This window comes from Apostichopus japonicus, chromosome 17 (assembly GCF_037975245.1).
Source record: "Apostichopus japonicus isolate 1M-3 chromosome 17, ASM3797524v1, whole genome shotgun sequence".
Taxonomy (NCBI): domain Eukaryota; kingdom Metazoa; phylum Echinodermata; class Holothuroidea; order Aspidochirotida; family Stichopodidae; genus Apostichopus; species Apostichopus japonicus.
Window position 1 is genome coordinate 5,038,346 of NC_092577.1, and position 16,098 is coordinate 5,054,443.

The following is a 16,098-nucleotide window of genomic DNA, read 5'->3' on the forward strand; positions in this document are numbered from 1 at the left end:
ATGTTTACGCCTAACTATGAAGATACAGTGGTTGTGTTTGTGTTATGATGTAATAATTAATAGGCATCGGGTCGGGGTCTATGAATGCAACAAAGTTACGTTGTCCTTGGTTTAGGATGGTCGGAATTATGTAATTCTACAGTAGAAACTTCAGTTATGCCCTTGTAACTAGCTTACATCGTTACCATGTTTCATTGTAATGTAAACATTACCTTGCCATAGCTTTGCATTTGCAATGCATAACTTAATGTAAGGCCAAACCCCAAATGTAGCTCTAGGATGTTAGACTTACAGTAGCCTAGAAAGGGCTAGACCTAAATAAAGCCTTCTGCCTTGGCCTTCTTTGGCATATATCAAGCAATAGCAAGGAACAATTCAGTACCCAAATTTTGCATATGTAGCAATCTCTGAAATTTGTTTCTGTTCACAAAGATTGCTATGCATCAGTGCACTTGCATAGCAATTTGCCCACCAAAAATATGCCCTGATGAGGCCTAGAACAAATGATTTCAGGTTGTAGTGTAGATTCAAATTAGCCAAGGCATAGCAATACAGCATACTAGAGCCAGGGACACACTAAATTTGAACTCAAGACTTTATTAAAACATGAGAACCTTTCACTCATTGTTGAATCAGTTTCTCCAATTTCTATATCTAGCTCTTACAATGTGATTTAAACAAGATATGCATCTACATTTTCCATATTTTGACAAAAAAATTGAAGAAACTGGCCAATATCCATGGGCTCTGTAGCAGAGGCTTCTTGATTCAATGGTACGGTACCAGTATCAATTATGGCACAGTCCTCTTACACAGTGTGGATTGCTTCTGGAATTCGCTCGAAATAGATAACAATTTGGGAGAAATTTATATTCTCACCACAAGATGAGACCAAAAAATATTATGCAGATAAAAGTTCAAGAAATTAACAGTTATCTAGATCAAAATATGGTGAGAGGAAAAGAAGATTGTACAGCTCATGAAAAATTTGATTTTGGAGGATTTTCACTGGTGAAGTTGCTAACTAATAGTCATGAGCAGTCTAACCAGGGCTGTTATAGATGTGATGTGATGGCTTCAAATCAAATTTAATCTTTGATGATCAGTTCCCCCAAAAGTATAGAAATAAGCAAAAAAGAACATTTGTTGTCAAAGCTCCTATTTAGGTGTTACATTCTACTGCATCATTGTGTGTAACAATGTTTATATCTGTTACTGGATATACTATACCCTAAAAACGTATATCCTTCTACCCATTTTTGAATGAATTTCAGTCCCAATATTTCTAAAATTACTTTTTCATACAATAAAAGGTATTTGGTAAAATCCTCAAGTCCATGGAAATAAATTTACAAGTTTCTTTGACAAATAAAAAAAGACTAGATGTGTTACTAGACTATTTAAAGTATATTTAGGGAAATATTCCAATATAATGAATTTGTCCAAAAATGCTGGCCTTGAAACCTACCGTCAGAAGTTTGACCTGAATAATTATGTTGTTAATACAAGATAAAAAATATCAGTTGAAAAGTATGAATGAATTTTCACCCTATCACAGAAATATTTTCAACTGACGATGAGTCGCAGTGCATTTTCTTCGTGATGGTTGTTATTGTTAAATTAACTGCTTTTAGAAACATTATAATATAAACAGGCATGAGCTTACCTGCAGGGGGACGAGAACTATTATCCTAACACACTGTAGCATATGCAAACTGGAGCCTATACCGCAATTTTTGCAAAGTTCTGTGATTTTTATTTTATCCCAGGCATATCACTATATAAATTTTTGATGTTTCTCTTTCAGAAAAAGACATGGGAACAAAATGTTGTGTGGATATGGATAAGAATCAAACTATCTTGAAGCCAGTTTCCAGCGGTTCAAAGTCTTCAGACAGGTAAAACACCTCTTGTGGTACAGGGCATGCTTGTAGCAAGTTTGATCTTTGTGCTCGCATACTGGTATCGTTGTCTATTCTGGTACTCACTTCTACAGACCTATTTACAAGTACAAGTTGTATTGGGGATGTTTTAATATCTGTAGATACTCACTGTGCACTTGAGTAGTAGTAGAAAGTTGAGTCTCGTCTAGATCCGACATGCTCAGTGATTAACCTCCGCCACGTATCACAATCTTGCACAAGGTTTATTGCTTCCCTCGAAATTGTTGATATTAATGTCCTTGAATTGCGACTTTATTTTTCCAAGCAAGGTAGTCACGGGCCTTCCTACTACTGGTTTAGCAGTATGTCTTAATGCGTCTCTTAAAGAAACCTTTGCTGAAGCGTCCTTCTGGAGTCTTGAGACTATATATATTACTGAATCTACACAGAATAGAATCTAATAGGTACTCACTGTGTAAGACTATTGCTACATACTACATACAGAATCTCATACAGAATTCAGTATAGATCACTAACTGTGCAAGACTAGTGGTAGATAGTATAGAATCTATACAGAATCTAGTATACTGTAGATACTAACTGTGCAAGACTAGTGGTAGATAGTATAGACTCTATACAGAATCTAGTATAGATACTAACTGTGCAAGACTAGTGGTAGATAGTATAGAATCTATACAGAATCTAGTATAGATACTAACTGTGCAAGACTAGTGGTAGATAGTATAGAATCTCTACAGAATCTAGTATAGATCTACTAACTGTGCAAGACTAGTGGTAGATACTACAGAAGCTCATACAGAAATTTAGTATAGATACTAACTGTGTAAGACTAGTGGTAGATACTATAGAATCTATACAGAATCTAGTATAAATACTAACTGTGTAAGACTAGTGGTAGATAGTATAGAATCTATGCAGAATCTAGTATAGATACTAACTGTGCAAGACTTGTGGTAGATAGTATAGAATCTATATACAGAATCTATGATAGATACTAACTGTGTAAGACTAGGGGTAGATAGTATAGAACCTATACATAATCTAGTATAGATACTAACTGTGCAAGACTAGTGGTAGATAGTATAGAATCTCATACAGAATTTAGTATAGATACTAACAGTGCAAGACTAGTGGTAGATAGTATAGAATTTATACATAATCATAATTTTTGAGATCTTTTTTTGAGGTCTTTAAACATGTATGTGACTGCTAACAAGTGGGTTATCAACGGTTGATGCCTGCCTCTCTTTTCCTCAAAATGAAATATTAGACATATCTGTATTCCGTCGTGGAATATCTGATCAGTACTTTACTAAGGAACATTATTAGTAAGGGGGAGCAGTGGGGTGTGGGGAACGTCCCCGGCCCCAAGTTTTATTTAGATTTTAAACTTGCACTTCCCATAATGTACTGTACATACTGTAGTTACAATATTTATGAGAGATGAGGAGCACAATTTTGCATCTTAACCAACCCTCTAACCTTGAAGCAATCTCTCTTAAGCCCCCCCCCCCCAGGATGGACAAAATCCAACAAGTATGTATCCCCAATGCCTTCCAACCCAACCCTCCCCTCATTCCCCCTCCCCCATCCTAGAGATAGCTGTCTTTGGGAAAAGTGCAGAATACTAAGTTATGAGCTCTAGACATAATTCTTATTCAACAATATTTAGAAAAGAATAATTATTCATCCTTTAAACACTCTTTTAATTTTGACATTTGACAGGAAATATCCCCAAATTACGGACATTATGGAAGAATAGACACATGAATTTTGTTCTCCCTTCATTTACTTGTATGAATATATCTATATATGTACACAGAAAAATGGAGGATAAAATGTACTGTAAGGGAAAGTTTTGATCTTCTTGACAGGGTAATTACCTGTAATGGCTTGGGCTGGATATTAATTGTTATGGTCAGTGTCTTAGGTTTCCCAGGTACCTGTCCCAAATCACCAGTGGCTCGTAAATTAACTGAACCAGTAGAAGGGGGGGGGGGGTTGTGGAACTTTTACTACACCTTTAACATGATTCCCAGTTGGATGAACTGGAAGTAAAATTCCAGCAATAGATGAAGACAGATTTAGATACAGGTTTGACCTTTACTGTATGCAGGTCATAAAAGTTGGTAAAGGGTAACATACTGTAGCTCTTTAGAGCATATGTGGCATAACAGCGCATGAACTTGCTTGGAGCTGAAGCATAAGTTAAGTTAATTAATTAGTGCTGATTATTCAATACCTCTAATTTTAATTCTGATTATGGTGTTGCCAAATAGAAAAGTGAATATTATATTTTATGGTTGGAATTTATAACATAAATTTACAATAATTATTACAAGTATGACATACACATAGGTTGCACTTCACGTTGATCACCGAGAAATTCTGAGGTTTCTATGGTGATAGATGTCTTACCACCAAAACCCCATCCCCTTCCCTCCCCTCCACCTCCCTCTCCCTCCCCCTCCCCTCCCCCTTCCCCCTTGCCCGGCCTGTAAGCCCTTTCAAATATGCTAGAAAATTAAATAACATTTTAGTCACATTTTCAAGCTCAGTTTTGTAAGTTCACCTAATTATACTGCCACTGGTTTCAACACATTATCTATCACTGAAACTTGTATAAAAATTAATAATCTACTGACATATATCATATTGTTGCTCAGTAGTTTAACACTAATGTATGTCTCAGCATTACTTTGAAGGTTAATGGCTTCTCTGAAAGAGGCAAAGTACTTTTTTGAATTTTTATGATTATTTTTGGCACAATGAAAATGGAGGCTTTATAAATACTGCCTGTAACCTCTGACAGTGGCTTCTCACACAAGTTTATAAAGCAGTTCACGGAATAGCTTCCTGTGATTGTTGGCTTCCTTTGACACAATACTATAAAAAATCGTAGAATGAAAAGTTCAGAGTCGATCACCCTGTATGTGCCTCAATTAACAAAAAAAGGGCTTAAATTTCAGGCAGAAAGTTGTTAAAATATGTATATACTGTAGCCTATTTCTGGATTCCATTTTTAAAGACACTTATTTGTTGATTTGATAATGACTATTGTTTACAAAGAATTATACTTGGACAGATTCCAGATCACCCTATACCATATTTGATTTATGACCTGATAATAAAAAAATGAACAGTCACTGTGTCACACAGAACTTTTGTAAATTGTGTAATAAAGTTGTACATTTTTACCTGATCTCATATATAAGTAAATTATGCAATTGGCCCAGCAGCAGGCCTTTATGAAACAGGATATAATCCTTCGTGATAAAGTTTGGATGGCTCATCAGTCTAAAGATGAATGGGAAGGAAACAGGATATCCAATATCAGGCCGTAGTAGAATCTACCAGAATTGAATGTCAATATAGTTAAGGATATTGGATAAATATCTAAACATGTAAACTATTTATTTGGATTACAGTTTAATACTACAGACCGTTCAAACTGCAGACTGTCAACGTCGTTGAAGTGCTGATGAATTTTCAATTGGTAGTCTAGTCCGAGAGTTATACGATGGAATTTCTGTTGAGACAACCAGAATCATCTGTTGAGGTCATCTCTAGTTGTTCCCATCAGAGTCATATTGCATCGTAACTAAACCCCCCTCCCCCATAAATAGGTTAAAACGATACATTGGTATCCCTTGATAAAACCGGTCTTCTATTCACCTTACATAGGCCTTACATAGGTGTATACATCTCTCATACATTGTACATATTGGGTCGTTGCAATGTTTGCTACATTTTTCGGACAACCGCGTTTGCTGTCCGGAAAACCGAAATGTAAGGCCTGGTTGTCAACCGGAAAAAATGTTTTGCCCTGATATATAGCAAGCTCGTCATGGAAATATGTGGCTGAGCTGAGAATTACAGTACCGTGCATACATAGGTGTTACAGAGCTGAGCTTCTAGATGTAAATTGAAGGACAGGAAAGGAAATGAATTGGAAATGTCAGCATGTAATTTACATGATCTACAGTTAGTATGCTCCAATGGTTACATCATGGAACTGCGTTTTACAGCTAAGTGGGCTTTTCTCGTGTGATGTACTGTCTTTGGTTTTTCTGCCAAATTTGCATAATTTTGCCATCTGCATGGTTTGTGTCCTTGTTCTAAATATCTGTGGATAAGCATTGTTAGTAGAAATGTTGATTGTGATTGGAGGACCCTCCCAATGCCAAAGAGGGGAGTGGGAGGGGGTTCAAAGGCTGTTATGTCTGTTGGATTGATGCATGTGTGACCAATAAAACAAGGTGCGAAATAGAACTACTGTATGTACAGTTAAATATTATGCCGATGGTTATGCAAAAGGTGAAATAAATTAATTTTAAAGTGAATGTAAATGATCTAGAATGTATAGGTTTCATTGGGTTTTTGTCCTTATGTTCCATACTGCATGTATACTGTACTGCTGGTTTTATTGTTTAATAGTCCAAAGTCTGCCAAACATACTGATCCCCAGGTTCTAACATTCCATATTGATCTGATTATGTACAGTACAGTGTACTGTTAACCTGCTGAAGTTGTTGTGGTCCAGGTATGCCAAGTGATATTTTCTAATAGTACATCTAGGTAAAGCAGTTTGTACAAGGGCTTGGAACTTGGGTTGAATCTCACACAAACAAACCCCATGGGGTCAGGGTAGTCTATAGCTACTGTAAATATATCAACTACAACATTCAAACCTATACTGTAGATGGTGGTTATGAAAGTAACATTGCATTACCTTACATGTACCCAGTATGTACTGTAGTACATGTATGCCATTGTGTATTGCAATGCACTGCACTGTAATGCCTTGTATGTTCTGCAAGTGCAACCCCTGTATGGTATTTACTGGAATACCTTTGCACTGCACTGTAATGCCTTACAGTACCTAACTGCAATGCCTTGTTTGTACTGCAAACTGTGCAATGCCTATATGGTACAGTGTACTGTACTGCAATACCTTGGTACTGTACTCTGATTATCTGTACTATAATGCCTTGTTATGTACTATATATTGCAATGCACTGCACTGTAATGACTGGTACTTAACTGCAATGCCTTGTTTGTACTGCAAGTTCAATGCCTGTATGGTACAGTATACTGCAATACCTTGGTATTGTACTGTGATGACCTGTACTATATACTGTATACTGTAATGCCTTGTTATGTACTATATTGCAATGCACTGCACTGTAATGACTGGTACCTTTAACTGCAATGCCTTGTAAGGCTTGTATGTACTGCAAGTGCAATGCCTGTACGTATACTGTACTGCAATACCTTGGTACTGTACTGTGATGACCTGTACTATACTGTAATGCCTTGTTATGTACTATGTTGCAATGTCCTGTATTGCAGTGCTCTATTCTGCAATGCCTTGTAATCAGTAGTATTGTCCATTGTAAACTTTCTACATTCAAAACTCAAAAGTCTACTTAAGACCCATCTTTTCACTTGTTCTTTTGTAAATTAATCTGCTTTCTTTGTAAAGCGCCTTGAGCAGTGCCTATATCTACTGATTTTTCGCTATATAAGTCTCATTTATTATGATGGTTATTATTATTGTTCTACACTGTTCTGTACTGTAAGTACTACAACTGTACCGTGTTAGAACAATATATATACTGTAAGTCACAGTAGCTATCCAGTGCACTACTGTGCCCCAAGTAATGGACTGTGCGACCATTTATTTGTCAACAATCTGGCAGATTTAACACCTGAGCAAGATCCTTTTGAACTTGAAAAAAATAAATACAAACATGTGAAATTAAATTAAATATGATTTGGTACTTACTGTATTTGAAATTCTGAATGGAAGCAATCTATTTACTAATGAACCAACTGGGTCACTCACAAAATTCCTCACTAAAGACCAAACCCCCCCCACAACTCCCTCCCACCACCAAACAATGGACAGAAATATAGAGAATATGCTATACTGTACATACTGTACATTTGTAGAAAGTACAAAATTTGGCATAGTGGCACCTTTAATACAGTAATGGATTAGATATCAAATTTTAAAAGTTTACGTAGGTTGAACTGACCAAAATTTGTAGGTAAATGTAGTCATTACTGTAACATTATTATGTAACTACATTTTTGTGCAAACACCTGTGTAACTTACAGGTTTTCTCCGTCTAGTTTTTAAAGTGCTACTGTAGTTACTAGTACTATACCAGCCTTTCATGTGTTCTGCTTCTAAGCCATATGGCTATAAAGTCATTCGCCTTTGCTGGAAAGTCCTCTGCCCTAATGGTACCGTTTCCAACAAGTTAAATTGCCTATGTCCACAAAATGCTAGATGGACTGAGAAGTGGTCACTTAATTACGATACACACAGCCTATACTGTACAGCCATCGTTGTCCCTGTCATTCGCATCAATGGAGCGTAGCCGTGGAGGGAAGTACTGTACCTTGAAAAGTTTCCGTTTAATGTGAGCTGACATGTTAATTCAGGGTCAACCATGGCAATTCAAGGCCAATTCTGACTGTGGGAATTCAGATTTTTTTTAATTTTACAAGTCAGCCATTTATCTTGTAATTTCACTTCCTACAGCCGTCTAATGGCTAGTTTGTTTCCTTTATAAGAACGGACTGGGTCATTCGGCTCGAGGCATTGCCTTAGATATTCAGCGACTGACCAGTGCAGCTTTTTGAAAACTTTATCCCATTTTTACAGTAATAAAAAGTATTAACATCTGGTACAAATCTCCATCATGGGAAAATGTACTTAAGGTACCACACGATGCACGTACCGTAACGTACACGTCATCTTCGGGTGACAACGGTCTGTCGTCAGACGGCGTTAATTCACTCTCTGGCAAATGACCCATATAATTAGTGACCGGGAGAAGATGGCAAAGTCACATCTCATCAAGGTGGGATGTATACACAGGAACTGGGAAGACTGTCATTTGTAAACTGAACTGGGGCGTTTTTTTCGACGATCAGGAAATTGTCTGAAGTGCTTCTGAGTTTACAGATTCTAAGTGACCTTATACAGTCTGTATATATTTGCACTAGTTATTTAATACTCTGTAGATGATAAAGTAGACTTTATGTTCATAAAACAGAAAGAAGGAAATAGAATTTGCTGTACCTTGTATTTACTTTGCTCCTCGCCTACCTGTCTCCCCACAACCTAAGCACTCTCGTTCTACCGTGCCTAGAAATGAACTGGTAACATTTTAACACTGTGCGCCTTGTATGTCCGGACCTCTCTGGTCAATTTCTGAATTAGTAGATAATTCTGTAACTTTTGTAATTCTGTCTTTGAGAAAGAGCTCTATAAGTTTGTGTAAGTACTATGAATGCAAGAACTCCAATAGTTGTCTTTTTTCTATACTTTAATTGTATTTTTACAGCTTTGGGCAGAATTAAATTTATACTCTTCATACAGGTTCACCTAGTACCCCCCAGCCCTCCCCCTCCACCTTCAGTATATTGTTCAAGTGGTGAAGATCAATTCTGTTGATGTTGACAAGAATGCTTTTAAGAAACACACCTCTCCCTCTCCCTATCTTAAAAATCTCCCAGATCTGGTAGTTTATATGTTGTTTTATTTGATCACAAGTGAGACTAGCTATGTACATAGCTCTCCTCTCTGTTCATTATGATATCTTGAACATTTATAATATATTGCACTCAGATCTACCCAAACTGGCCAGTGACAGTTTTTAACAGGTCACATACTGTATATATCTCTCAGACATTAAAGGTCTGTTCCTAGCTGGCCAGTGTGAACTTTTATACTGCTGTATCACTGTTATCGTTCTCTGAGCTACAAGACCCAGGAACCCAGGTCACGTATCTCTCAGACATTAAAGGTCTGTTCCTGGTTGGCTAGTGTGAACTTCTGCCAGTTTATACTGCTGTATCACTGTTATTGTTCTCTGAGCTATGGTACCCAGGAACCCAGACCCATATCTCTCAGACATTAAAGGTATGTTCCTGGTTGGCCAGTGTGCACTTCTGCCATGTTATACTGCTGTTTCACTGCCATTGTTCTCTGAGCTATGGTACCCAGGAACTGATTCAGACACGTGGATTAGATACAGATTCGAGTAGGAAGTGCCCTCACAATGTACTTTATTCAGCTTATTCACGTTTTTAATCAGTAACATATATATTATCACAGACATGTGTCTCAGAACACAAATTGTTACAGTATGTCAGATAACCGTCTGCTGCTCGGGATTTTAAGTGGTTTTTGCCGTTATGCGTGACTGCTAGAAAACCCATTTGTGTGACAGCTAGAAACCCCTATATATTGTGATGGCTAGAACACCCTTTACTGTATGATAGGTAGAAAACCATTTACTAAATGTATGACAGCTAGAAAATCCTTTGTGTGACAGCTAGAAAACCATTTACTATGTGTGACAGCTAGAAAACCCTTTGTGATGACCTAGAACATTCTTTAATATCATAGGTAGAAAACCATTTACTATGTGTGTGACAGCTAGAAAACCCTAGTTATGTGTGACAGCTAGAAAACCCTAGTTATGTGTGACAGCTAGAAAACCCTAGTTATGTGTGACAGCTAGAAAACCCTAGTAATGTGTGACAGCTAGAAAACCCTTTATGGTGTTATAGCTAGAAAACCCTTTTGCATACATGTATACTAGATTTGGGGCTAGTCTGTACTCATACTGAATTAGTATGCTACATTTTGTATTTATTGTACATGGGATATGGTGTAAAACTCAAGTTGATGAGGGTAGCAACGGAGTGGAGGCAAGACTACCCACGGTGTACAATAGGGAATCACTTTGGGAAGGGGAGGTGGTCTCATGAGAAGGGAGGGCATTGACCGGAGTGTTTCAAATATAGAGGGCACTCAGTTTTGAAAGGTTACCACTGGTTCATTCTAGGCACGGTAGAAAGAGAGTGCTGAGGTTGTGGGGAGACAGGTAATCCCTATCACTCGTAAATATCCGAACCCGGTAAGTTTTGGAATATTGTTGGTGAGTCCTTACTCATACTGTAGTGTACTCCAGATCTAGGTACATGTAGTGTACTCATGTACTTGTACTCATATATTGGCAATACTAGTGCAAACTTTTAACATACTCTAAATTCACACTGGTGTGTACTAGCCAGTTTGTACTTGTCATACTTCATGCTGACATTGTGCTCATACCATACAGGGCTGAAGTATACATAAAGTACATGTGAAAAATGCAACAGCAAATACCTCCATCAGTGGCATAATCTACATCATGGTCATACTGTATGAAGAGAAAGATACAATATAGGGAGAGGGGAGGGCAATGGGGGGGGGCTGTGGGAGTGGCTGGGCGAAGGATCATTATTACCAGTGGCCACATGAGTCAGTTACAGTATCTAGGATTGTTTCATCTAAGTACTTTTTAATGGACTTTACCAGCATGATGTGACATTGTACATGTATGTAAACAGTATGTGTGTTTTATGGCATATGGCAAACTATGACTCATCCTAGTCAATTGTGTTGCAATAATCAATGTATTCTCATAGCACTGACTGAGAGTACCTGCAACACCACCACAGTACTATATATAAATATAGAATAAATATTACGACTCCAAAGCATGCTTGCTGTTTGACCCTGTGTGGGCAGCTTTAGGCAACACAACAATTTCCTTACACTTGAGAAGTTCTGAGCTTTTGAAGTGTCTTCAAACAAAACTTTCAGTTGTATTCGTCTTTAGAAATGAGATAGAATACAAACATTTTTTACAGTTGGAGCAACTCTAGAAAAGTACAGCGAAATAAATTGCATACAGTATATATATATCAGGGTCTTCTAAAGTCAAGGCGACAGGTCTGTAACCATTCATTGCATGCAGGAAAATGTCCTCGATTGGTTTTCCAACAACTTGATTAAAAACGATAAGATGAAAGGGAAGATGTGTTAAGAACCAGTGTTTACACTGATGGTGGCAATTTCTGAAACACTTTCATTTTAATTTTTTGGGGGGTTCCAAACTAATATAGAGTCAGTTCCCCCCATATTCAATTATGCAACATTTGGTAATTAAAAGAAACAATTAATCAATGTAAAGCTCAACATAATTTTCAACCTCTAGATAATTGGCTTACATTGCATTACAAATCTGTCAAGGATAATTGGTTTCCAAGGTAACCTATAATTGATTTGAAAACTAGAGGAATAATGTTTGGTCTTAAAGTGACATGAAAATAAAATAAGAGGAAAAAAGAGTCAGGATGGGTGTAGGCCTACTATAAAAGAGTAAGGATGGGGGTGTAGGCCTACTATAAAAGAGTAAGGAGGGGTGTAGGCCTACTATAAAAAGGGAAGGATGGGTGTAGGCCTACTATTGAAGAGTAAGGAGGGGTGTAGGCCTACTATAAAAAGGGAAGGATGGGTGTAGGCCTACTATTGAAGAGTAAGGAGGGGTGTAGGCCTACTATAAAAGAGTAAGGATGGGTGTAGGCCTACTATAAAAGAGTAAGGATGGGGGTGTAGGCCTACTATAAAAGAGTAAGGAGGGGTGTAGGCCTACTATAAAAAGGGAAGGATGGGTGTAGGCCTACTATTGAAGAGTAAGGATGGGTGTAGGCCTACTATAAAAGAGTAAGGATGGGTGTAGGCCTACTATAAAAGAGTATTGCATTTTAATGGTAAAGAATATAGATCTATTTTGCAAACCAAAATAAACCTCTACACACTCAGTTTTAGTAGAACAATTTCAGATCAACTTTTGAAGTTTCTTCATAAAGCCATTCCTGTGGAGTTGCATACACAGTTTGTTAGCTTCTTCTCACTGTGTGATATTATTCTGTCCTGGGACTAAAATTCATGGTGAAACTAAAATCTACACGCCACCATGGAGACCGGCTTCCTTTTTGGTTGTCATTTGGTAGGAAACCCCCACTGGGTATACAACTGAAGTATTTCTACTTTCACAGTTTTACTTGTTTTCATTCAGCTGTGGTATCTGCTTGTAACTGGTACTATAAGGGAAATATCAAAGATTAAGATGATAACACCATTCCTGTTTCTCATAAAAAAAAATTTTGATTGCCTGTTACTGGTATTCCCAAATGGTAGCCTCTCTAAAACTAGCTATAGGTCGTGACCTTATGTCAGTGGAGCCACAGTTGAGTTGTAGAGAACAGTAAAGGCTATTCACAGGTCCAAAAATCTGATTATCTGGGATAGGAGGGTCTCCAGTTTAAGGAAAATGGCCAGGCATAGTAAATTGATACAGTAGATGCATTTGGTGGAGGGGGCAGAAAATGTGGATAATGCGTGCTGGTGCCTTCTAAGGTGTAAGTGTGAGCTTGGACTGTGAAAAGCCCACCCTCCCCCGGGGATAAGTGTTAAAGAGACTAAACCCCCTGAGGTTTTTTTGGCTTTCGTTATTTTCAGAGCTCATAAGTTTGGAGGTACTGTAGATATTAGTAAAATATAGTCAGTAGAGTCTTACCATAGATATCCTTGGGACATGTATGGTAAATGTCCATTTGGAGTGGGGAGGGGGCACCAAACATATCCTGGAGTGGGAGAGGGAGGGAGGGGGTGGGGGAGGAGGAGGGGGATGATGCCTCTGGTTGGACTTCAAGTAATAGTACATGGATTCTTGTAGGTAGGACCATGCTGTAGTGCTATTGTAGTGTAATGCAGTAGGCGGACTGCCAGTGAGTTGGGTCTATGCAGGAGTGTGTTTTTCCCCTTTCCTTCTGTATATAGTGCTACATTGAGTACATGCTAGAAGAATTATATTACAGTACTGTAGTACTAACAGTATGCTTAGGTTCCTATTCGACCTAATATACAGTACAGTCAAAAGGTTAAAGATTGTTAGACTTAACATACTCTTCCCTCCCCCAGCTATTTATGCAAATGAGAATATGACATCATGCCTTAACAGAGGATATCCTGATTCTGAAAAAAAAAAAAAAAAAAAATAATAATAATAATAATAATAATGTGCAAATGACATGCTATAAATTGATCATTATCTTCCAGCTGCCGATTTGGAAACAAAAATAAATCGTAAAAAGTTGCTGATTTTTTTTCCCCCATTGATTTTGATTTCCTGAAATGAAATGAGTCATTTTGATGTCATATTAACAAATCACTCCATAGATTTTCCTAGTTTCCATGGTGATGTGGAAGGTCAAGTTAATCTTGATTCATGTCTTGTACATAATATCAATAATACAGTGATAGATCTCGATACCTTAGTTTTCTCATTTTCAACCGAAAAACATTTCTTCAAATTGATTTCTCATAATTTATTCCTCTCTGCCTTTCTTTCTTTTTTCCATCCGTGGCGTCTCGTTTTCGGTTGACATCTGGCTTTCAGGAAGACATCGAAGGTTGGTACACTGTTGTTCGTCTCTTTTTAGATTCTGTTTTTTGCAGATGTTGGAAAATTTGTATTGGATTGCAGTCTACAAATGTTGTTAGCTTAAGTAGCGCATTATAATTGCTATTATTATTATTATTATTAAAAAGAGCTGTTTTTTACTATTTCGTCGTAACTTTTGGATGTTCTTCACTCACTTACCTGTCTCCCCACAACATCTGTACACTCACTATAACATTTCTAGAGTGATGTATGTACCTGGTAACCCATTGATACTGACCTCCTCCCAGTGGTGACCGGTCAACTCTGGTCAATCGGCCATGGCTTATTTTACCACCAAAAGTGTCTAGTTACAAAACTTTTTAAATCTAGAGCTGTCGAAAGATCTTCGTGCATCTTGGCTGTTAGTTATCACGTCCGTATTTTGCGGTCGCAAGTCCAGTGGAGACCCCCCCCCACTCCTGAGCCTCCTGAGGAGTGTCATAAATTTCACTTTTGGGCATAACTTGACCTGAGGTGACCGGTTACTACGGGAGGTCAGTTAAAAAGGTCACCAGGTCAAATTAGACATATAGAGCAAGCGCACAGATGTTGTGAAGGAACAGGGGAAAGTTCGCCGCTCGTTATTAACCAAAATAAGCCTTTGATTTTCTGTCCAGATTGTGGTGGTGGGAGGAGGGAGAGACAGGTAAGTATCGTCACTCGTAAATCCCCAAACCAGTAAGTTTTGGGGATTTACCTTGTCTAGTGCACGCAGTGCTAGTCTAGTCTAGTGTTGATGTACTAAAAGTTAACACTTCTGTTTATTTTACAAGGAGAGATTACCTTATATCAGTCCCCCTAGCAGTATTTTACTTCTATCAGATATATCTGTTATTCATAATTCATATAATTTATTAATTACATTAGTGTCTTTCTCTTCTCTTGTTAGACGTTCGCCTTCGACCATTGCTTCCTCTCAATGGACGCAAACAGCAAGAAGTTTTCAGGTGAGAGTACAACAAATGTGTTCTTTCAGTCATACTTTTTTCAAGGTACTGAGCTTTATCAGGTGGGGTGGGGGGGGGAGGGGTGACCCAAACCAACCATCCCATCTTGACTTAAATATGACAGAGACATCTGTGAAGAAAAACTTCCCCGTGTTCCAATTGGATGATATCCTCGTTTGAACGTCTTGTCTGGGAGCTGTCATAGTGTCCCTCTAGGATCTGAAACCTTTGACTATCATTTTGTAAATCTGTCGATGTCATAGTGTCCCTCTAGGATCTGAAATCTTTGACTATCATTTTGTAAATCTGTCGATGTCATAGTGTCCCTCTAGGATCTGAAATCTTTGACTATCATTTTGTAAATCTGTCGATGTCATAGTGTCCCTCTTGGATCTGAAACCTTTGACTATCATTTTGTAAATCTGTGAATGTCATAGTGTCCCTCTTGGATCTGAAACCTTTGACTATCATTTTGTAAATCTGTGACTGTCATAGTGTCCCTCTAGGAAACCATTTTTGTCCTTTCTTATACTGAAGGTGGAATGTTGATCATGCTAAACACTGATACATAGATGCCCATCATTAGCTCATGTTAAGAGGTGCTGCAAAATATTATAGATTCAACATTTGCCAAATCCCATTCCCCATTACTACAGAAAATGAACATTGTACTATTTAGGAAAACATCATAAGGGAAGTCAAAACACATGTGACTGGATGATGTCATTTTTAAACTTGATCAAGCCTTTGGTCTTGAGTGTGAAGCAACTCTAAATCTGTGCTCATCTCCCAAATAGAATCAGATTTTTCTTTGTTGTTTTTGGGGGAAGTTGTTTTTGACAGTTTATCTTTAGCACAATAATGATGGTTGGATTGTGTATTAATTTA

At 37.7% G+C, this 16,098-nt stretch overlaps 1 protein-coding gene across 6 annotated transcripts in view; it reads left to right on the top strand.

The window, feature by feature from the left end:
• Positions 1-16,098, top strand: part of LOC139954655 (kinesin-like protein KIF13A) — a 79,214-nt gene that overhangs the window by 340 nt on the left and 62,776 nt on the right. For all 6 annotated transcript variants that reach the window (XM_071954552.1, XM_071954551.1, XM_071954556.1 and 3 more), the window contains exons 2-4: positions 1,808-1,898; positions 14,219-14,231; positions 15,153-15,210. In XM_071954552.1, the coding sequence (XP_071810653.1) occupies positions 1,808-1,898; positions 14,219-14,231; positions 15,153-15,210 (162 nt within the window). The remainder of the gene's footprint in view (positions 1-1,807; positions 1,899-14,218; positions 14,232-15,152; positions 15,211-16,098) is intronic.